The sequence below is a fragment of the Euprymna scolopes genome, chromosome 2 (genome assembly GCF_053919585.1).
Source record: "Euprymna scolopes isolate OS-2025 chromosome 2, ASM5391958v1, whole genome shotgun sequence".
NCBI lineage: Eukaryota > Metazoa > Mollusca > Cephalopoda > Sepiida > Sepiolidae > Euprymna > Euprymna scolopes.
Window position 1 is genome coordinate 143323331 of NC_136483.1, and position 25241 is coordinate 143348571.

The 25241-nt window shown below is 32.8% G+C and overlaps 1 protein-coding gene and 1 pseudogene across 4 annotated transcripts in view; both read right to left on the bottom strand.

Annotated features, from left to right (window-relative positions):
* Nucleotides 1-19577, bottom strand: part of LOC145296944 (uncharacterized) — an 84320-nt gene extending 64743 nt beyond the window's left edge. For 2 of the 4 annotated variants that reach the window (XM_080143177.1, XM_080143160.1), the window contains exons 1-2: nucleotides 19472-19577; nucleotides 8139-8165 (exon numbers count right to left, since the gene is read on the bottom strand). In XM_080143177.1, coding sequence (XP_079999303.1) covers nucleotides 8139-8150 — 12 coding nt within the window. In that variant the 5' untranslated portion in view covers nucleotides 8151-8165; nucleotides 19472-19577. Of the gene's footprint in view, nucleotides 1-8138; nucleotides 8166-19471 lie in introns of those variants that run through there. The other 2 variants (XM_080143183.1, XM_080143170.1) reach the window with 1 other exon arrangement.
* A 5139-nt stretch (nucleotides 19578-24716) lies between these two features.
* On the bottom strand, nucleotides 24717-24850 carry LOC145242815 (U2 spliceosomal RNA; annotated as a pseudogene).
* Between the last annotated feature and the right edge of the window lie 391 nt (nucleotides 24851-25241).

The window sequence follows — 25241 nt, forward strand, 5'->3', positions numbered from 1 at the left end:
CGTTGTCCGGGATTGAATGAGGATCAGCAAATGTTCCACCCTCCCATATTTTATTGTCATCGAAATTGGTGAAATCACTTTTTTTTTTGTTTTTTTTAAATCAATTGCCTGTTCTAGTTGGGGACCAACTGCAGTATACCAGGAGGAAGCTTTACGTGCCTCCCTGCAGTGGCAGTCCACAATTCATTGTAGTTTACATAGCACTGTAGAGAACCTGTTGATTCTTTAAAAATCAGTTTATATATACAATGGCTTGAATTAAAGTTTAAAATGCAAAAGTCAAGTATCATGGTGCAATTGTGCTCTAAACATTCATTTCATCATAGAAAAGAACTGTTGATTTTATATGCCAGGCTTTTCTGCTTATGTTGTAATAAAACTTCTGAAATGCACTTGTGAAGTTAGGCTGCATAAGGCGTTAACTTTAGTCAAAATCGCCTGTTCCTTATTTCATCGAATTCTTTTGATTGACATTTCGATACAAAGCCTATCTAAGAACACTAACAGGCACAAAGTACATTTGTGTGAAAATTAAAAAAAAAAATCAGCTAGTAATTTAAGAGCCCATAGGAAACAAACTCATAAAAGTATTTTTTATATAATACATATTTTTAAACTTCACTTTACCCCAAACAAGACATATTGCCACAGATGTAAAGGTCTGAGAATTAGTGGCCAGGTTTATAGGAGACATCTTAATTGGAGAGTTATGCAGCAAAATGGTTAAAGTTATATTTTACTGTTCTCATTGTCAGTATTTTAGATAGAGTAGGGGAAAAAAAGAAAACAGTTCATACAAGTAGAATATTGGCCAAGTCTATCAAGTTGTGGCCTCAGGAAAGCCCACTGAAGTGCAGGATATCTTTCCATGTATAACATGACACTACACACACGAATTTCATGTTCATATGTTATTACTTTTCACACCTATTTGAAAAATGGAGATAGTTAAATCTAAAAACCCAAACTGAGCAATAGTCAACGTCATTTGCCAAAAAATTTAAATTCTTGCCATTACAGAATGAATCCTAAAATCGAACGAATTGTCATAGAATTGTCTCATTTACAATATTCATTGTTTTTATATACATCTAATCAATTTTTTTAAAATTAATATTGTTGCAGCAGATAAATAGGTTAAACACTCGTTTTGTATTATCCATATATTCTGCTTGTTCCTTCCTTAGTCTTTGTTCCACCATGTTTGAAGGTCCAAATACTTAGAAAAAAATAAAAAAAATAAAAAGGCCAAATTAGTGAAATTTAGCCGTAAACGGCCAACCTGGCAAGCCTGGGCAAAAATATGAAAGTGACCTCCCTTTGATGTAGCCTCGTTTTCGAATACCATAATTATTGTAGTAATGTGAGAAAGGAACTTGTAATTTCGATGTGTAGCTGATAGTCAGCAAAATGTTAGATAAAAAGGAACAGTAAAAAAAAAAAAATGGAAGGGCATTGTCTGCCAAAAGGTGCTAGACTTTAGGAGTAAATTAAAGATTGCCTCTTACAAAGTGATTTTATTTGTATTGAACTATGTAGCACAATATTACTTGCTGAGTATTTTAGTACTTAATCTCACTCGGGTCAATTCTATATTTAAAATACAGTTAACATTTTCATAGAAATGTTAAACTTATTTGCTGCATGCAAAAGGTTTTTCTGTCAAATAAAATTTTTTGCACTACCCCAAAAATAACTTTATCAAAACATTTGATTAAATGTATTTCTCAATCTGTGAAATTTGCAAGCATCCTGTGAGTTTGTATTAGACTACTTATCTTGAGCGTTATTCTCACAATGTTTTCACTGATGTAACCTCCAACCTTTAGAAGTATCTTGTTGAGTTCTGGAATCTGCATGGAATTTTGGACAGAACCCTTTATTAAATCCATAGGAGTAACCTGCTTTAGCTCCGTCAGTTACAACCAAATAGAAGTTGAAGTAATTTGTGATTGCATTCTTTGTATCACCCGCACTGAGGAATGAACCTTTAACCTCCAGAAGAGTGTAGCAGCTGACATTTGAAATCCATTTTCTCCCTGGCTTGTCCAATCACAAGCCAGCTCTATCACGTGACAGTATATAAAAGGCGAAATCATAAACTTTCAATCCTTTGATCCTGACCCTGCCAGGGAGCAGACTTCGGCCTGGGGCTGCTGCCCCAGGCAGGACGTAAGTACTACGAGATAACTATGGCTCTTTTCAAACACCCATTTGTTTCCACGTGCGGTACACAAACGAACATTATCACGCTAAAGAACATATCAATACAACCCACACTCACGCACGACAACACATCAACGCACTGAATACTTTGCCTTTTCTCTCTCTTTTAACCGGCTTCCTTTGTTCCAGCAACTACTAGCTATAAACACGTGCGCGCACGAACACTGAACTAGACTTCTTCAATAAGCCGGCAATGTATTAATTCTATCATGCGCTTACGAACACTGAATCATCCTCTCCTTCGAACAGCCGGCATGATATTAATTCTACCTCAAACACATTGAACACTTTTCTTTCAATGAACTCTTTTACTAATACGTTTCTCTCTTCTACCAAAGCTAACGAAAATGACAAAGTCTGTTTATTAAAAGTTAAAATGAGACACCCTTTCGTCGTCTTCATAATTAACTAAAAGTTAATTAGAACCTTGTTTAAAAATATGTTCAGTATTTGTATGGTAAAGGAACGATGGTGCGTAAGCAATCATGAAATTTCCAATGAATTCTGTTAGTATACATGCATTAACAAGTAATATTGTGTGTGTATGTATGTGTGTATATATATATATATATATATATATATATATATTCTGTATTTACGTCAGTGCTTATTCAATTAGTACGAAAATATATCCATGGGAGGTAATCTTTCATGCTACTAATTTATATATTAATAGAATAGCGTATGTTTACATCTGAGTGACTCATTTAATTGTTATGGAGTTAAATAAAATAAAAAAAATAAAAAAATATAATAAAAGAAAATAAAAGAAAAAGAAAAAAGATAAAAAAATTTTATTTGCATTTTCTGTTTTATTCTTTAAACTTTCCTATCTATCTAATATATCTATCTACCCACACTTTCATATCTTGTATGTATATTTACTTAAATTTTACTATATGAATTTACTTCTTTTTTTTCCCCCTGAAATTGCAGATACCAGCCATCTCCCTTTAAATAATTTTTATTTATTTTATTTTATTTTATTATTTATTCTTTATTTTCTATTTATTTATTATATATATATATTTATTTATTTTCCTTTTTTATTTTCCTTTTAGTGTCGTTTAATAACTCTTGCTGACATTTTTTTAAGTGATAACCTGTACATTTCAGTTGACCTATATTATTTTGCCCTATATATATTTTCGCGCCTTTAACATTTCCTGTCTGGGTCGTTTTGACTTTTGTTTCCCTTTATTTTATATTTAACTATCATTTTTTTTTCTCTCTCCTTTTTCTTCCTAGATCTTTTTATTTATAGTTATGTCTCGGAAGTAGAGTGAAAAGCACATTTTATTTTTCTTTTAATATATTTTTTTTCCTTGCACACATATTTGTGAATTATTCCATGGATTTCTGCCTTTGGATTATTATGGACCATCTTCTTCCAATTACGGGATGTCTTTGGATTTTACTTGTACAAATGGAAATTCTTTTAACTTTCTTGAAGTTTTACATTTGGATTTTATCGTCACTGGATTTTCATCTTCCACCAGACTATCCATTCATGTATAATCACCTTTTTCTTTACCATATTCCCTCTGCTCAACTTATTTTTTTCAAGTAAGATCTTTGACTGACTTGTTTCATCAAATACTTCTGCATGCAAAATCCGATCCCGCATTTTGTTAATTCCTACCCTCTGATGAGAAGGAGAGTATTTCTTCGAAACTCCGCAGATTAAGGACTATCCATTTATCTAGTGTTTCCTTTTCAGATTAAATATGTTTTTAACTCATTTCAAAGTGTTTTTAACATTTTATTAACTGTTTGTTCATATATATATATATATATATATATATATATATATATATATATATATATATTTTCCACAAGTTTTAGTTTCGGTTTCAGCTTATACACCCAAGTCATATGGATATTTTTGAAATTGCAACTTTATAATACATAATAGAATATTAACTATAATATACGAAATCTGCAAGAATTAAAATATATTTAAGTGTACTTTACGACCGGGCTATGCCAGACGTCCCTGCTAGCTTAGGTAAATACTTTTGCAGTTTTAATAAAATATCAGAGCATCTCCATTTACATTGACCATCTATAGAATGCCAACATTAATACATAGGAATTTCCACAAGTCCTGCTAGTATATATATAGCTTAGTTTTCTGATTTCAGGTCCTTGAATACCTGCAGTTTACTATGAATACCCGACAATTTTGCATTTATAGGTACTTAATTTCCTTCAATTATGTTGCTAATTACCTTGTTAATTGCCTTGAAGATGTTAGCTAGCTATAGAATCAAGGGTGACAGAGTTAGAATCTTATGACAGCAATTATCACTTCTTACACTGATGATTGCATAAGCATGAAACACTAGTGTCTGTAAATATAAAATATTTTAAAAAATATAGTTCATATGAGAGAGAAATGCATTTGAAACTTTTCAATTTCTACCAGATCATTCATTTCATCTTTGACCGACAGGTTTTGAAAATTATCACTCCTAATATGAGAGGATGTGAATATAATACATTCTTTGAAATGTCTGACATACTAATAAACATACCAGTAACTTGCCCATAGACATAGGCTTCCTAATAAGTGAAGCATACTGGTGGAGGAAATGGCTTCTATATACTGTAAAGCATGATTCTTCTGTAAAAAGAAAATCTAGGTAATCAGTAGGGCTAGGACAATTCTTTTTGTTTTGACAAAAGTGTGCATCCATTGATATCTTATGCACTTTTATAGAGTGATGTGATTCTCGGTTGATTAACTGCGTCGGATATATACTCGAGAGTTAAAACAATAATATGCTGTTGTCATAGCCCTAGTAATCAGTATTGAAAAAATAAACATTTCTAAGTGATAAATTTGATATACTTTTCTTTTTTACTCTTATTCACCCCAAACACGGCATATTGCCATTTAGACATAAATAGCTACTATCTGCCACCATAGCTACAGGAACCGGAAGGTGATCAGCAAGATGTCTGTTCACATTACATTTAAATTTCTAAGAAAAGGGAAGCAGGAGGCTAGGAAAAAATTCCAAAGTCTAGCATTTGAAAGGAAGAAGCTATTAGAGTAGAAGGCTTTCCGACATCTAGGGATTTCTATAGTGAAGGGGTGGGATTTTGCTACTTTGGTTAGTTGAGGGATATTTACATCAAAAAGACTAATACAAGTTCGTCAGTGTACATCTCTAAAATACTTGGGGAAAAAAAAGGCACAGGAATGCAACCTTGCAGTGATAGGACAGACGTGCAAGCTTGGTTGATAGTGCAGGACCTATTGTTGGTTGAAAACAATCTTAAACTCCCTCAGGGAGAGACTAACAGTAGATGCACCAACCCAGTTGTGACAATACTCCATTCACATGTTCGATATTTTTAATTTCAGAACAATTTGAAGTATTTAATAGCATTAAAGTGCAATGGGTAGCTGGTTATGCCGGTTTGAAAACTGGAGATAATAGACGATTGGAAAGCATCGGATATGATTGGAAGAGAATGACCTGCATCATGATTTGCACCAGATTAAAAAAATTTTGGAAATCTTTGCTGCAATTCAGTGCTCTTTGAACACCTTGAAGACTGACATGTGAAAGCTGTCCTGTGCAATAAAGATTAGACATTTAGACTTTTTGCACAACGGAATTGAAATTTGGATTATTCGGACTATTGTTATCTTGGATGCTATTCTTACGTTTTGGCTAATGTAATCGCCGACCTTCAAGTGTATCATTGAACTTGGGAGTCTGCACTGAATTTCTAAAATTATCGATCATTTTAAAAATTCAGAAACAAATTCAGGGTGTAATATAAAAAAAAAAAAAAATTATATAAAGGAATAGAAAAGGTGTGGTAAGATCTGGGAAAGATAATGTGACCATCAGCGAGAGACGTTAGAGTAGTAACTATGAAGAAAGCTGTAAAGAATGAGTTTTCGTACAAGTGTTGCAAAGACAGAGTGTGTGTGTGTGTGTATATATATATATATATATATATATATAATTAATAATCCTATGGGTTATAATACAATTGCATTTAACTTAAGATGTTTGTGAATAAAAAAAAGTGATGTTGCACACCCAATTAAAAAGAAAGACTATATATTTGTTATAATTACAATGGAGGTTGAAACAAATATCACTCAATCACCAAAACTGAATATCTTAGTCGGCATTTTGTGTGATTAAAAAAAAAAAAACTTAGAAAAAAAAGTTTAACTCATCTTTTATTATTAGTTGCTCACTAGTCGTCACACAGGCCATCAAAGACTTCTCTTTGAGAATTTATGTTCTCTGGAGTGTGTGTGACAGTCTCAGATTTCCAATACTCGCCACTTATTTTGATAACCTTTGCAAAAAAAATTGCATTATCAGAACAGTCGCTTGCCAATGATTTCACTGCCAACACCCAATAGAACAGTCTTAAATATAAAAAAAAACTTTGATGTTAAACAATAAGTTGAACCAGGCAGGAATGCTAATTTTTCTCAGGACCAATTTCACAATGAACAGAACATGTGGCAAGCTTACACTCCATGTGAAGTCCCATACCTCATGAAGACCAAGTTCAGATGGTGCTTGGTCGTCTTTTCAGTGAAGGCCAGATCATGCTGCTCCCACATCTTCGAAAATAGACTCAATTTAGATGGGTATACACAGTTGATATTTAGTTCTCCTACTACAAGAACTGACACTAGGGTCAGAAAGTGGGATTGAAAAAGTCAGCACTCCTGAGAAGGAGCACTGACTCTGCAAAAAATGCCTGTTCAGCCCCGTCTGCATTCCCAGTAAGATACCTCAGGTGATTAGCAATAAACTAACCCCTTCTCAAAGAGAAAAGACAAAGGGTGGACCTCCTAGAACTGCACAGAACAGGAACCACGTCATTACAGGAATAGTGCAATCTTCATTTTGGGGCCCATGGCTAAAAAAAACAGGCTCAAGTTAGATGGGTATACCTAGTTGTCCACTTGTCAAGCACTGGGTGTTGAGGGTGGCTGCAAGTAGGTCATACTTGTAGTAGCAGGACTCAACTGGTGGGGAGGGGGCAATGAAGACTGCACTGTACCATTTAAAATGCCAAGTATAAACTGATCATAAGAATCAAATTGGTATGAAGACGGTATGCTCCAGGTTCAGATCTATCCTGGAGCTTGTTGTGAGGGCTGAGGGCTGTTTGAGTCAAGTGTATTAAAAATAAAATAAATAAAATACACAGCACCAACGCACTTTAGCTAATCAGAAGTAGCTTTCATTTTCAGAAGTTATATTAAGGAACAGAATCCAAAATTTAATGGAGTTTAAAATTTTTAAGACTGATTTTTATCAAAGGGTATTTAAAAAAAAAAATTCACTTTCTTTGTACCTCAGCATTCACCATTAAATTTACGACTTATAGCTTTTCAGGTATGCTGAAATGAATATCACATTCAAATTTGGGCACACAAGTAGTTTTCTGGATATTAAGACCTTTACTACCCAATGTAATCGATTAAGCTATAACCGGAGGCTTTTAAAAATGCACTTTAAATTTCAGACCACATCAATTATTGGTGAAAGTGTTTTTCTTTCCTTTGCAGAAAGTGTCAAATTTGTCCCAAATACCTTGTATTTCTGTCACTAATAGCTGGCTCAGCAACCCAGAGTAAAGACTAATGATCACTAGTGGCGTGAATGTTTTGAATATCAATGTTGGTGAACTAGCCGTATTAAGCCGCGAAACGAAACTTGTGCATGGCTGACTGAGAAAATAAATTTTCTAATCTAACTCACTGCTTTGTTTATTTGGTTGGACATTAAAAGTTTTTTTCTTATTGGGAATAATTTTTGGAGAACCTTTCATAGTCAACAATGAAAGGTAGGATCTGGTAGAAATTTATACATTAGCTTCAAACATGCGCATTACGATGTGTGTGTATATATACTCACCAGAGATGTCATTTAGAATAACTTTATCTGCAAAATAGAAAAAAATTTTAACTTGTGAAATGGTATTTAAAGCAAGCAAGGTCACCTTGAATTGTCTACAAAATAAATGTTTCAGATTCTTCAGTTCTGCAACAGGTGTTTCTGAACATCTTGGCACCCTTCGAACATGTATCGAAGTGATTTGATACATGTTCATACATACGTAACCAAAATAACAGCTTCTAAAGTTTTTTTGGTACTTGTACAGTTTAGTCAAGACATTAAAAAATGGAAATATCGATAAAAGGTTATATTGTACGTGTCTGTCTTGGACTGAAGATCTCCAAAAAAAAATTTCACTTAATTTGATAGTTTTTTTATACAGCAGAAAAACGTTTTTATGACAGCACGTTGAAGGTAGCCATCTTGAAATTTTTTTTAACGCACCACGTGAAGATAACTCCATTTAAAGCGCTGACACTCCCTCCCCATCTTTAATACTAGCTTTTTTTCTTAAAAAGCTAACCTTTTGCTCAGTATCATGACAAATTGTTTTTTCGCTGTAAATAAAAAAAATTAAGAAAACTACTTGATGAAATTAAGTGAAATTTTTTTCAGAGAACTTCATTCATACATATGTACAATATAAACTTTTCGATATTTTCATTTTTTAATGTCTTGATTAAACTGTATTGGTGTATTTTTTATTTTTTAATGGACCTGAACGAGAATACACTTTCCCTGTAATTTTAACCGGTATTCTGCATTTGGCATTTTACGACCTACAACAGCATAGTATAAACACTCCCAACCTCCCAATGTTAAGAACGGCTTTCAGAATAAACACCCAACCTTGAAAACTATACTACATACTAAAACATACTATAAAAAATAGAGGGGGAGGGGAGGATGATTTTCATTTAGGTCCGCCATATATGACTACTTCATTTAATCACATAATATATGAAAGTATTATTTTATGCATAAACTTTAAGTATTTACTTCAACAGTGCTCAATACATAGAGCTAGGTAGTAAGTTATAAAAATTTTAGCTCATGAAATGGTATTTAAAGCAAGCAAGTTCACCTTGCATTGTCTGCAAAATAAATATATTTCAGATTCTTCAGTTTGGCAACAGGTTTAGTTTTTACATGGTAAAATAAGTTCTCAAAGGATCATTTTGGGAATGATGGAAACAAAACTTGCAATAATCACAACTATCAAAATAGTCATTAAGTTGAAAAGATAAAACAAGTAGCCAATACCGATCTATTATATAAAGGGAAGTTGTTTGTGTTTGTATGACCAGTTTAAAAAAAAAAAAAAATAAAAATAAAAAAAAAACACAAAGTTGGTATATTCTTGATCAGCGTTACCCTGGATGAATATTAAAAATTTTAAAAATATTTACTCTGAGCATCAACTAGACCAAGTTTCATTAGAGAGGAGATCGATTTTTCAGTATTATGTACTCGTGAAAGAAAATGTTGACTCATCATTCAAGGAATTTATTACATAAACTGGAGTTGTGTACGTCCAGTGTTAGAGGAATAGACTGTGCAAGGAGAAAGGTTGTTTTGAAGAGAAACATGGCGACATGGATAGAAGGGGAGAAGTTTTTAATAGATAAAATAACATTTTGTCCCAGGCAACACCGTGTAGTCTTGCGAGTACAGTAGAACCTCGGGATACGGTGGCCTTAGGATACTGTTTTTTTCAGGTTACGATGTGGGATACAATGTTTTTCTGACTCCTGATTACGGTATTTGCCTTGCCTTATAGTGTGGCCAAAAAAATGATAAAATTCAAACTTGGCAGTTTGTCACTCCAAAAGTAAATAAAACATTTTTCCTCTAGTATTTTTATTTGCACTATACATTTTTCCTTTACATGTACTGTATATATTTTTTATTTACACTTGTATGTTACTGTATTGTTTTTCCATAGGTATATTTTTTCTTTATATATTTTCATTTACAGGAACTGTACAACTGTAAAGTTATTACGGTACTGTACTCTGTATATATATTGTTTTATTTATAATCTTGATTATATACATGTGTATTATATACTGTACTGTATTTTGTTACTAATTTTTAATATTTACAGTACAGTACTGTATAAAATTTTGCTTAGGCCCCACCATACGGCAATTTCACTCCACGATTCCAACCCCAGAACAGATTAATGTTGTATCCCAGGGTTCTAGAGAAAATAGTAATTCATGGTTTTAAATAGTTCAAACGCTAAAGAGTACAAGTTTCAACATTCAACTTCAATATATCAGTTTCCAAAAGTTTAATGGAGTCCAATGCAAAGTTTAATGGAGTCCAATGCAAAGTTTAATGGAGTCCAATGCAAAGTTTAATGGAGTCCAATGCAAAGTTTAATGGAGTCCAATGCAAAGTTTAATGGAGTCCAATGCAAAGTTTAATGGAGTCCAATGCAAAGTTTAATGGAGTCCAATGCAAAAAAATACTGTTGATAATGGCTAAGAAATGGGTACTCGTTTCAAATTAGAATTTAAAGTAGGATTTCTATAATAAAATTATCTCCCAATATAAAATAGGGAGTACAAAATAAAACTTATCTAGCACCATAATAGTTAAGTGTACATAAAAACTAAAGTTAGCTCAAAAAAATAAAAATACCAAAACAAATTGTGTGTAAATGTAACGTTACCCATGAAGCATGTTGCATGCAGTCTACATTGCAAAGGAAACCAAGACAAAGAATAACTATATTTTTTTGTAACAACCACATTTCCTCATTCTCCTACCAAGGAGGGGACACATATCGACCCGATAGCTTTCCATTTACAGAACAGCATGCAAGCAATCTAATTAGTTTTGTTTTTGGCTCAATTTCCGTACAGTAATGAACTCATTACATAACATTAAAGCTATTTTTTTTTTTTTTTTTACATTCTTTGTGTGATTTGGAAATGTTCGTCCCCTGAATGTATGCGTGATTATCATGCCTTTACCCCCTCCCCCCTCCCAAATGATGGGAAAATGAATCCTGGACACAGCAACAGTCCCAAGAATCTGTCAACACTCAAATAAAAATGACAAATCCAAATATCAATGCGACATTTATTAGATTTCTATCAGAATTTTATATTTTTTTAATGTTTGATTTGCGGGAGAAAGCATCATGGCGCATCTGTTTTCGTTTTAATTGCTCTACACTAGATGTGTTTCATACTTTAAAACACCCAAACCTATCCAGGTAGGTAGGAAAGTAACTTATCCTCCCTTTGATAACAGTTATTTAAGTTTCTTTACTATTAACTATACTACACAATCGCCCATGATTTTTGCTGTATCACAGCCCTTTAGTGTAGTTAGACAAAACTTATTTAAAATTAAACCTAATTAAAACAAAAATATAGAAAACTAGCATTTCAGCCGGCGTTGCCCGGGTGTTTGGATGTGTATGTTGAGCAAAAAAAAAAAAAAGTGGTAGTAGGAAGGCAGGCTCGAACCCATACCGCAAAGGAGAAAAGAACGGGGTAAAACCTAACGTTTATGCTGTTACAACCACCGCCAAACCGGAAGCGACATTTTTTTAAAATTAAGGCTAGACAATCCAAAGGAGAGGATAACTTTAAAAAATATCGGCGAAAAAAGTGACCCCCCCCCCTGTAGAAAAGGGGCCTAGTTGAAGGGGAAGATAATGTTTTTAGCCAATTTTTCGATATTTGTTGTATGGAAGGTCGAACTTTAAAATGATATTGATCTTGGTAAAATCCGTCGCCTCTATTGAAAGTTTAAGACAGACATGCAAACATACATACATTTATATATTGGTAACTTAAAATTTCGACCCAAACTGATGAAAAAGCTTGCCCTATCTCTGAATACCCTTTATGTAAAATTTCAAATATTTAGACCAGAAATTGTCTGAGTAATTTGGAAGAAACCGCAGAGGTCAATTTTTTTTTTTTTTTTTTTTTTTTTTTTTAACTTTTACCCCTATTATGACCCCTTAAAATTTGTTTTGGGCTCAAATCAAGTTATTAAGTTAGATCCATGCCCAAGGAACCTATATCTAAAATTTCAAGTGCGTAGACCCAAAATTGTCTACGGAGTTTGGTAGAGTTCTCAAAGGTCAAATCGTTAAACTTTGACCCCTTAATTGCCAAATTTCTAGCCAAAAACCGATCACATCGATTTTCCCAAATCTCAGTACCCTGTATATTAAATTTCGAGTCTGTAGACTAAAAATCGACAGAGTTATTGCGTAGGGAAATGTATAGACAGATACACGTTCACTTTTATAGATACAGAAAAATCTTTGATGTACATACCAGTCACGGAACAACGATATATTCCAAAAATCACGTAAATTGATTTAGTTTTAACTAAAAAAAAGTAAAATTTTCAAATGGCGATCACAGGAAAATTTGCAGAACTTTAGGAATAGGTATCCAAGAAAATTTCAATGCTTAAATCATCAATTCCGAATTTCAACGAACTTAACTGAATCAATGCAGATTTTCTGGTTTTACTGTAACTATAAAGTGGTGCTAAGGCAGAGAGTGGTCCGCGCTATTTTTTAAATCGTATTTTCACGTTTAATTAAAGTTTTGTTTTTTTATTCAATTGTAAGGTTAAAGTACAGAATAGGTACAAAACACCCTCCTCTCCCCATGTTAATGTCTTTAAATAACGTTATTTCAGCACGGATCACTCTCTGCATGAGTATCCATAAAGTTTTTTTTTTTTTTAGCTACAAAGCTCATTTAGTTGGGTTTGCATTGTGCAAAAGCCTCGGAACTTTGTTAGGCTTTCTCCGGAACTGCAAGTTTTTGGGACTCCCCCCCCCCAAAAAAAACCCCGACTGCTGTTGCTGAATACGCATCTATGATCTAAAGATTTGCATGCATGATGTAGTCGTGGCGCAAGTAGCTCCGATTACAAACGGAGAAAGACAAATCTGAAATTTTTCTTACCAGATTCCCCTCCCCATGTTAAAATGGCTTTCTAAATTTGTTCATTAACGAACGTCAGTTTCTGAAGTGTTTGGTGAAATGCGCCTTTATAAAGCAAAGTATGGATCTTTTTTTTGGAGTGTCCATTAAACAATTGTACTAAGCACCGAAGTTCCTTTTGTTTATGAAATCTGCCCAAATTTGTGATCAGTAGTTTAGTTTATTTAAAACAAAACAAACGTCCAGAATACACATCCAAGAATTAAGATTCCAGAGCTATACAACAAATTCCGGCGGACATTTCTGATTCATGTAGACGCTAAATTTCAGAGTCAATTCTGGAAAACTATCTTTTCGTTAGTTTACTTTCGCAAATTTTCGGATAAAGAATGGCACCGAGGCTACCCAGAGAGTAGGTCAGTGAAGATGACAGCGTGACGTCATTTCCTGTTCAACATGTAGGTTAGAAACTTTCCGGTTCAACCACGTGGCCATGAAAAATATTTTTCGTTGCCTTAGATTGTGTCCGTTTTTTATTCTAAAAAAAAAAAAAAAATTCTCCATTTGGATAATTACATATTTGCAATTACAATAACTGCACGTTGGGATAATTTTAACCTAACAAAATATAGTAAGTGGGTAGCAGTTTCAGAAAACGCCATTAAAAATGCGTGCGAAAAAATTGAATAATTCGACCTATCTTTCGAAGCTTATAACAACTGGAAAAATGTAATTCAAACCCTATTTTCTTTTTCAATTAAGGAGGAAAGACTAAATTAAAAAAAAAAAAAACAGGTTTAATAGTAAATTATGCAATACTTTTTTTTAATCGGCTTTCTTTAAAAAAGATTTAAAATTAACCAATTTCAACTTACTTCGATAAAATATATGTATATATAAATTCCAAAAAAATCACTTACCTATAAAAAATACTATTCAATGAGTACTTCCATTCTTCATTGTTAAGAATTTATCCATGTTTATATTTTATATTCCATGTCCTTTTTAAATTAAATACTTTTAAGCGAGTATTAAAAAATACAACAACCTGAGATGCTTCACAACTGGAATAAAGGGAAACAAACGCCGCCTTTTCTTCAAGTTGAGAACTTCGGTGGTCTTCACCGCCAGAATTAATCTCCCTTTCTGTTGCTGGCTGTAAACAAAAGTTAGTAAATATGGGCCACCGTAGTTTTAAAATAATCCCATTTCACTTATCAGTTTTTGCTGATAAAAACAAACCAGTCGACCGATTTGATTTTTTTTTGTCTCTTAAAGAAACACGAGTTTTTGATTCAATATTTTTTTTTTATTTCTTTATGGAGTGAATTTTTTTTTTTTAATATCTAAAGAAAAAAAAAACATTGAATGAAATAGAAAAAAATTGTAATTCTACGAAATTTCCTGAACAAATTAAGATAAGGTTTCATTAAAAAAGGTTTTAAACTTTGGACTTTACAGGTAAATTTGCAAATAACTTATTTTAAATTAGCTTATTTTCAGTTTGTGATATATAAATTTCAGGTGAGGAAATTATTTTCATTTTAATAGACATTTCAAAATGGTGGGGGCGGGGGGTGAATTAAAAAAAACGCTTGTCTAGAATATTATATTCAGTTTATTGGAAAGAGCATAAAATTTCGCATTGAACCTGAAAATATCTTAAAAATTGAACCAATAGAAAAATTGATAGATTTTTAAATCTAAAAAATTGATAAAAATTTAACTCGTAAAATTCAATTGATTTCATTAAAAAACTGCTGCATGAACGCGTGCAGGCACTTTGTAAACACTTTAAAAATAAATATTTATATTTTTTTAAACTTTAATAGTTTATTTTTGAAGTATATTCCATAAAGAAAATAAAGAACCTACTTTAAAGAGAAATTGCGAGTTTTTTATATTTTATTCGCAGTTTTGTTAGGGGGTGTCAAAAATTCCAAAAATTGATACACCTAGTGTGGGTTGTTTTTGAATTTTTATATCTAACGAAGGAAGTCGAATATTTGATTTTTTTTAAACTGCAAAAAAATTGAGAATATTTTTCAGTTCGTTCTTTTAGTAATAAATAAAACTTGGTACTAGTGCAGAGAGTGATCCGGACGTAAATAATGTTATTTAAAAAGCCATTCTTAACATGGGGAGGGTGTTTTGTACCTATTCTATACTTCAACCTTACAATTGAAAAAAAAAAAAAACTTTAATTAAACTTGGAAATACGATTTAAAAAATCGTGCGGATCACTCTGCACTAGCACCTAAAACTTCATTGAGTTAGCACTTCGAGTTTTTAATTTTTTTTTTAAACTAAAATTGATGATTTCAATATTTTAGCACCGGGTGTAATTTCTTTGAAATATATTACAAACTTAAGTGTTTGTTTTATAACATTTTATCTAAATTTACATGACTGAAATGAGAAATAGGAAATTTTCTACTCTCCTGAACACATTCATTTTATTCTTGATTTCATACAAACACAAATTCATCTGAAAAATTCATTAACTAATCAGTTTTAATTAAAGTTTTGATATGAACTAAAAATAAAGAGTACATAGAATTTTAGTTAACATTTTCGTGTTTATCTTATAAATATTGTTTGGTATTTGTGGTATGTACTTACTGTGCTGAAATAGCATTTAGAGAGTCATTCTTAACAGGGAGAGGCTTTCTATTCTGCACATTCACCTAACAATTTGAAAGATACCATAAAATTTAACTTGAAAATCCTATCTAAAATATAGCACGGTGCGTACACTGCACAAGCACCATTATTATTACAATAATAATAAAAAGTACTTCATGAGGAACGTGGACCCTGCGTAAACGGGTTTTAATTTAATGGTTGCTCCCTAAAAAGTGCATTTGCAAAAGGTTTTCATTGGTTTATTTAACCAAATTTTTTTGAACATTCTATTTGAGGAAAAAAAGGCCAAAAGCATTATTTGAATATGAAAAATAAATGTAACAAATTATATATATATATCTATATATATATATATATATATATATATATATATATATATATATATATAAACAAATACGAAATAAAAGTATGAATTGAATTAAAGTAAAAAATTCGAAAAAGAAAAATGTTTATATATTTTCTTAGTTTTTAACCAATGTTTACATAGTATGATTGTCTTCCAGTAGTTACGTGAACTTCATTTTCGTTCACATGTATTCTGCACGTATATAAAAATGAAGACTAGCGGAGTATAGGATTCCTAACCATGTAACTGATGAAAATATGCTACACGCTTTGATGAAAAACATGGAGAAAAAAATGGACATAGAACAGAAAACCAAAACTTTAAATGTAATTTCTATATTAAAAGTAAGGTACTCATGCACTTATTGATCCGTGCTGAAATAACGTTATTTAAAAGGCCATTCTTAACATGGGGAGGGGAGTGTGTTTTGTACCTATTCTGTGCTTTAACTTTATAATTGAAAAACAAAACTTTAATTAAACTTGGAAATACAATTTAAAAAAATAGTGGACCAGTAAGTGCATTAGCACCAAAAGTAATAGAGGGGGGGGGAATCCAGCACCCAATAAGGGGCACTCTGGATGGGAACAAAAATAAAAATTGTCATAAAGGATTTCTCCTACACCGGCCGAGGACAGAAAAGGTGAATTGTAGCATCAGAACAGATACTACTACACTGATCTTGTCTCGAAGGCCAAGAATTGTTTTATATTTCTTTGTTCCCTAAATTCATAATACAGTTTTATCAGTATTAGATTGTATATTGCTTTAAAATTACGTAATTTTACATATTTATATTGAATAAAGTTCAGTTTCATTATTAATCGAATTGGGTTCCTTTTCTTTTTAACATGTTCTAATGCTCTTTAGAAATACCGACAGTAACAGTTCGACAAATCTTACCTACATTGCCTGTAGGCATTTTCAGTTAACGGGCCTTCTATATCTGTGGCCGTGACGTCACCCACTTATTTCGGTAATATCGCTTCTTATAAATTTTGGTGTTTTGTTATTAGAGCGAAAATCAAAGTCGAAGAGATGAATTTTCATTAAAACAAAAAAGGTATCTACCTTTTCTGTCAATTTCAACTAAAAGAATTACTGCATTACATAAAAATGTAATTTGACGATTTCATTCAATGATATCCGCCATTGTAACAAGAGACTGCAGTTACCCCCCCCCCTGACTTGAAATTTCTTCAAAAACTACTTCAATTCATTTTATAGTTTTCGTATTTTTTAACGTTACTAATTTCGATATGACAAGTAGCTGCCATTGGTTTTTGAACTCCAATAGTCCGATTTTCACTTTGAGAATGAAAAAACGCAGATATTTTACAAATATTCCTAATTTCAATTTCTCGACCCCTGTCTGTCCTGCAATTTGCAATCAACCTCCCACCGCTCTCCACAAGGCACTTCAATCCAACTCTAACCCTAAGTACACCTGACAACTCCCATTTAAAATAGGAATTAAAACACTGAGTAATCAAGAAAAAAAGACATCAAGTTGTTTACTGACAAAATAAAATAAAAAAGTGAAAACTGTTTGCAGAGCGTTTGTGCAGCTAGGCGTGCGAACACTTGTAAGTACTGTAATTCGGCACTTCTGCATTACACGGACGGCGCCATTTATGTTTCACTAAATTGTCGCTAGGAGGCGCTTCTCTATTCGAATTGTTTAATTTATAAATTTGAAACTAATATGTTGACCCTTCAACAGGTGCCACAAAATTAAAACTATTTTGTTAGTGACAATTTTACTTAAAAAAAAAAAAAAAATCCAAATCTTGCTTTAATTCAAAAATTGGACGGACCTGTGCGAGAGTGCCCACCCTCTAAAAATGCGTGTTTTTTTTTTATTTACACTTTTTAAAAACTTTTCCGTCGATTATCAGATTAAACTTAAGTATCATATTCTCGTCGTAACGTTCTACTTCATTGCTACCTGATTTACTGTCCACTTCTTTACCGACGTGTCACGTGATTAGAATGTTATAATTATAAAGTGAACCTCCTTAAAAGTCATTAAATTTTTTTTTTAAATTAATGTTAATATGATCAAGTCTGATTTATGATAATCGTCAGAAAAGTGAAAAACACGCATTTTTTAAGGGGTGGGCACTCTCGTATAGGTCCGCCAAAAATTGTTTTGAAATTGTATTTTCATACGCAGACTTGAATAAATGTTTTTACAATTAGGTAAATATTACCTCATGCTGCAACAGAACACCGGCCACCAATTTATTTTTTTAAGGGTATTCGAGGTTGCTGACAACGAGGCAGAGGGGCGAGGCGGTGTTAGGGCGCGCACCCCAACACCCCGGCTTCCTCTCCCAATGTAAACAGAAGTAAAATCTAAAAATCTTAAATGGTATTCTAATCGGTAAACGTCGGCGCATTACTTACAGAAAAACGGTTAATTAAACTGCAGAAGCACATGTTAAGCTACACAAGTTCAATAATTGACCCTGCCCCCAAAAAAAGAACGAAAAACAAAAATGTTTGCTTATGTTTCTGTAAACTGCTTGTGAAACCTGTTTTAGATCAATTAAAATGCATTAACTACGCAAGACAAAAAAAAAAAAAAAAAAAAAAAAATGAACCACATTTTTTTTAAATCTTTCAAAAAGATTCCTGCGCAATGTGATAAATCACTTCACTATGCCCGTTCGCGAACGCATCATGTAAGAAAAACACTATTGAAGGTGAGCTGGCGCAAAATCTTATCAAGGTCCAGGGGGTTCATACCATGCAAACGGTAAATTTGCGACAGGCTTGATTATCGTTGTCAGCGACCTCGAATACCCCTAAGAGACAAATTAGAGTGGTCGGGTTTTGTTGTAGCGTGTAAGGTAACATTTATCTAAAAGTATATATCAATACATTTTTATACAATGAATGTTTTGGTTTTCAAATATTTTTGCGTTCGGTCAAAACAAGAAAAGAAACCTATTTGCTGTGTTATTTGGCTAAGAAATTGGAGTTATCGCCCCCTAACAATGGCGTCGTCCGCGCAATGCAGAAGTGCCTGTAAATCATTAGAGGTCTAGTCTGCATAAGGCGGGGAGAGGGTGCTAAAATGTGATAGTGACTACACGCATGGCATGACTCTTAAATTATAGGTGCTTGTGCAGTTTGGAACAGTTATTTTTTAATGATTTTCAAATTTAAATTCAATTTTTACGTTATTTTTATAAAATTGTTAGGTGAAAGTACAGAATAGTTAAAGCCCCTTCACCATGTTAAGAATGGATTTCTAAATATTGCTGCACAAACACCGAATTATAAAATAAAATAAAAACATGTAAGATTGTATTTAACTATATTGAGTAGAAAGATAATACAGTTAAAAAAAAAAAAAAAAAAATACAACACCTTTTTTATGCGAATCGAAAAAGAAAAATGTCAAGAGACTTACTTACCGGTAGTAAATGTCCGCACAAGATAAGTACCGCCTGTTACTAGATAATTTGGCAAGCCGCGAAAAGCAGCTACGCGCACTGACGAATTGAAATAGTTCAATCGAAATGCCAATGTCCAATCATCTTGTTCCACCCACTCATTAGGGAGACAAGGAAAAACCGATTAATAATCAGACATGGGCATTTTAGGTTCGATTCTTACTGGAAGTAGTTCTCTGATGTCTATCTATATTTTATTTTATTTATTTGTTAGTGAAACTATATTGCATTGATAGTTGCTGCTCCCCCACCCAACCCTGCCTTTCACAGCATCATTGGGTTATTTTATTCCGAAATCGTACGTTTGGAATTTGAAGAGATTTTGCTGCTTATTCAGATTGGCATTCAGGCGACCAAAACAAAAACAAAAAACAAAACAACAACAGAGGTATGAAAAAGTGGTCAAAAATAAAAAAAATATATAACAAATAAATGTTATCAAAGGCAAGATAAATTACTCTTCTACCTATAATCTGTTCGAAAATCATACAGTATTTATTGATATATGCGAACAAGAAGAATGGCGGCAAGCTGACTGTTAAATACGTGAAGTTTGGACAAATGAATTAAAACTAAAAAAATTGTACAAAATACTGTTAGAAATACACTTAATATATGTCATGGTAACACACACACACACACAATATATATATATATACATATATATATATATATATATATATATATATATATATGCGCATAAGCCTGAAGAGTCCTAGAGTGGATGAAACGCGGAATATTCAGTGTAGCTTAATCGCCATATATATTTTATAAATTACTATATATATATATATATATATATATATATATATATATATATATATATATATATATATATATATATATATATATATATAACTCCGCGGATTAAGGACTATCCTCTTATCTAGTGTTTCCTTTTCAGATTAGATATGTTTTTAACTCATTTCAAAGTGTTTTTTTTAAACATGTTTTATTAACTGTTTGCTCATATATATATATATATATATATATATATATATATATATATATATATATATATATATATATATATTCATACTTTTGTGATGTGAGAAATTCTCTCACATTGGTTTTGCCCGGGGCAGAATGAAAGAAAACCAATCAGAAATTACAACAGGCTCACCTTTTAAATTTCAACGTAAATTTTATTAAAATAAAAAGATCCATATTGCAAAAGATGCGTCATCTTCAGCTATTTGCCGTAATGGGCCGGTAACACCCCAAAGGGGTAATAGTTCATCTTTGAGAAATGCTGGGTACAACAAAACTCTGCTGACGAAGAACGCTGCAACAGATTGAAGAGTTGAGTGATATCTTCCAAGATAGATACTTCAAGTCCGGTAGCCTCGAGGAGTCCACTGTAGATAACTGTCCAAATGGTGAACAAATGACAGGTCAAACTGACAGACATTGTATTGTAATGATGAAAGTCCATTGATTCACAGAGCACAACAGCGTGCGATAATATATAAATCGCCCAACATAATGGCATTGGTGTTTGCAAATGAAAATAACATTTCGCCTCACATTAGGGCATTAAAACGTCTCAATGAGACAAAATTATTTGAGGCTACAAGCCTCGAGTGAGAATTCGAGCGTCCATTTCAACCTGTGTCTGTGTCGAGATTTAATGATCTGAAAGGATAAATTTGGTGCCAAGAACACCCTCGGCAGTTAGTAATAACAACCAATCTGAATGGTTCAGACAAAATCGTGGACGGACAGACCAACCAATGAGGAGCCTGCTTATTTTTGCAGAATTTCTCACAGCGGATTGTAATACAAGCCCAAGTTTTTCTTCATTTTTGTTGATCGCCATGAGTGTCAATCTGAATAAGCATCAAAATCTCTTCAAATTCCAAATATACGATTTCGGAATAAAATAACCCAACGATGCTGTGAAAATTTTTTTTTAAAAATTGAAGCTTTTTTTTTTTTTTTTTTTACAAAGGAGTCACCACTTATCAAGGCCCGGAGACTACTCGAGGATAAGGGTTAATGAGTGTACAATAGTCAAGGTGAACATGTCAGTAACCGTTAGTAGTGGAAATTTGGTAAATTAGATTACTTAAAAGGATGGCTCATCAAGAATTTGTTCACGTTGGACTTGAAAACAACCATATTGTAGTCAGTTGGAAAGCAGGAAAACGGAACAGAGTTCCACAGGCCACAGGCGTGCAGTTCTAAGAAAGAAGCTTTGCTCACGGAATATACGTTTATATCGATGCAATACAGTTTCACAAACAAAGTTACAGTTTTGTTATTAATAAATAAATAAAATAAAATATAGATAAACATTACAGAACTACTTCCAGTAAGAATCGAACCTAAAACACCTGTGTCCATAGGGAACGAACTTACAGACACACAAAGTTTCTTTTATTTAATAGTAGAGATTGACCATAATTTGATGAAAAATCATTATATTTGTAATGATTTTTCACTGAATCTGCACGGGAACTATTTAAACTAAAAAGCATCATTTTTACATGATTATAAATCGTTTATCAAGCTTACATTTTTCTTTTCAATAAGTCGTAAATAAAAAGTAAATTACTTCGTATACAGTAAATTTTATTTTTTAAGTAAAACTCAAATAACATGCAAGCTAGCTGGCCAATCAAACGTTGCTTTCTGACTAGCCATTTTTCATTAGTTATTGTTGTACCATGTTTTTAGCGATATAATAACGTACTTTAAATAATACTGATTCCTATCCAGAATTTCCCTTATATAAAAACAAAAAGTCCATATGATGTATGCATCCGTGATGAAACAAAAATGTCATATTCCAAAAGTTACGTAAATTGATCAAGTAGGTTTATTTTTAAATAAGAAAAAAAAAATTTAAGCGATTAACGGGGATTTGTAGGCATTACAACATAAATTTTGCAAGTTTGAATTATTGAGTTATCTCCCTTTGTTATTTTAGATTGTTTTCAAAATAGCGGACAAAACAGCCGTTCCTTGGTTACTCATAAAATTTGATTTTTTTTTTGTCTATATAAATAGTAGATGCGTGTATGTGTGTGTCTATGTGTCTGTATGAAAATATTTAACCGATAAACTCTTAAACTACTGGTCACATAACACTAAAATTAACAAGAAATAGTAATTGTACACCAAGGACGGTTTATAACGAGTAAAATCTTTGGATGGATAAATAATGCGTGCCGAAATATGTCGGCAAATTCATTCATAGCTTAAAGTGGTTTTATTTTATTACTTTTTTAAATCTATCTATTGATAATTCAAATAGTAGGGAACGCAATTAGAACGCTAAATGTTTTCGTTTCGATTCTAGCACCCAACTTATTTGTTTTAATCTTTTGAAATCGGCGCTATATATTAGGTAATATATAATATTCAATAGAAACCTCTTTTTAATGTTTCTTTTCTTTCTTTTGCTCTCTATTCTTCTTTCCTTTTTCTTTCTCTTTATTTTCTTATTCAAAAACAAAAGAAAGAAAACTGTCACTTGTTCTCTTTTATCGCTTTCTTTTTTGTTTCCTTTTCGCCCCCCCCCTCTCTCTCTCTCTCTCTCTCTCTCTCTCTCTCTCTCTCTCTCTCTTAAACAACACTTTGAAACAAGACGGCACGAACATAGATAAATATAGAACGCAGAAGTAGTCCAGCAAGTGAATGGGGGCCGTAAACGCTGATAAACTATGAGTTAGACGTACGTCTTGTTATATACGTCAGTAAGTTGGAAGCAAACATGTAATCATACGAGATTTAAGTCAAAGTAAAAACGATAATTATTCTCGCCGACACTCATCTTTGGGAAAACTTAAAAAAAAAAAAAAAAAAAAAAATCGAAGGATGATAAAAAAAGAAAAAAAAAGTAGGTTAACTTTTCAGTATATATGATTACGCAAACAGTCACCAAAGATTGGAGAGTTGTTGAGCATTCAGCATGTCTACAGAGAACATTTCTATGTATTTAGGGATACTTAATGCGAAGAGAAAATAGTGTAGTGTAGTGTTGTGGTTACAGGCGAGAATTCTAGGCACAGTGTGCCAGGTTCGAGTTTTGCTGAGGCAATTGTGTCATTTTCTCTAATAATACCCTTGAGAAAGGTATTGATCCATATATCTGTAGAATAGAAAACGAAGTCTCATTGTAACATTTAAAACCAGTTTATTGATCATCTTCTTCATCATCATAATATATAAAAGGCAAAAATCGGTGTGTATGTATGTATGTATGTATGTATGTATGTATGTTTGTTTGTAACGCTAAAACTTTTGAAAGACGGAACCAGAGTTGACAAATTTGGTATCATATTGCACCTTGATCACCCGGATGACAAATATCGAAATTTCACGTCAAACGGACCAGTAGAAAGGGGTCAACTGATCGTTTTTCTCCTAGGGGGGCCCCCCAAAAAAACTGTCATTTTACCGTTATTCAATACGTGTCACGTGACGTGACGTCAGCTCAAACTTTTGACAGACACAACCAAAGTTGACAAATTATGTATCATATTGAACCTTGATCACCCGCATGACAAATATCGAAATTCCACACCAAACGGACCATTAAAAGGGGGTGAACTGATCATTTCTCTCCTAGGGGGGCCCCCCAAAAAACCTGTCATTTTAATGTTAATATTACATAATCCAAAAACGCTTAGTCATGTCACGTGACGTGACGTCAACATCCAGTAATGGCGAACAAATGTAAACAAACACTTTGTTTTACCGATACTTTTGTAATTTCTCTTCTGCTTTGTTCTAGAGATTATTAAACTCCATGACAATGTCTCCAGCGTATTTAACTGGTTAAAAATAGTATTTATACAAGAGTTTTAACGAAAAATATCAGGAAAAAATGTACAGGAATAAAAAAAAATTCAGCTTTCAAAATATTCGTCGATAAAAAAACCGATCTTTATATTTACGCTAGCCATTTTTTATATTACCACGTGACCTGCTATCTCTTAAACTGGAGGGGGGGGATCCACTTGAATCCAACAAAACCAGTAATTTTTTTTTTCTATTATATATACATCATTTTCTATAAAATTAAGTGTAGACTTTATAATTAAAACAAAAAATGTTATTCATACTAAAAAAAAAAAAAAACGCTTAGTCATGTCACGTGACGTGACGTCAACATCCACTAATGGCGAACAATTGTACCTATTTACTATGCCTCCCCACGGGACAGAGTTAGACACCAGGGTCGTTTTTTAACGTGGAGAAAAGGTACAAAAATAAAAATTGTCTCAGTCGTGGAGGATTTCTCCTCCACCGAAAGAGAACAAGAAATAGAAGTGCAGCATCTGAAGAACAGATACTACACTTTGATCTTGACCAAAAGGCCAAGAATGCGAACAATTGTAAATAACAACTTTTTTCACAAAACCAACACCGTCTTTCTTATTTTTCTCTCTCTTTCTCTCTCTCTCTCACCCACTTACTCTTCCCTCTCTCTCACCCTCTTTCTCTTGACGTCACACCACTGTTAAACTGTGGGGGGGGGGAACACATTCCCAGGCATTATCTCCTATAGATGCACATTTTATTAGAAATTCAGCTTTCAAAATATTAGACGATAATAAAAATATAAAACCAACACCCTCTTTCTCTTTTCTCTCTCTCTCACCAACTTACTCTTCTCTCTCTCTCACCCACTTTCTCTTGACCTCCTACTACTGTTAAACTGTGTGTGTGTGTGTGGGGGGGGGGGAAGAGGCAGCTTGAAAACCAACAAAAACAGTGCACA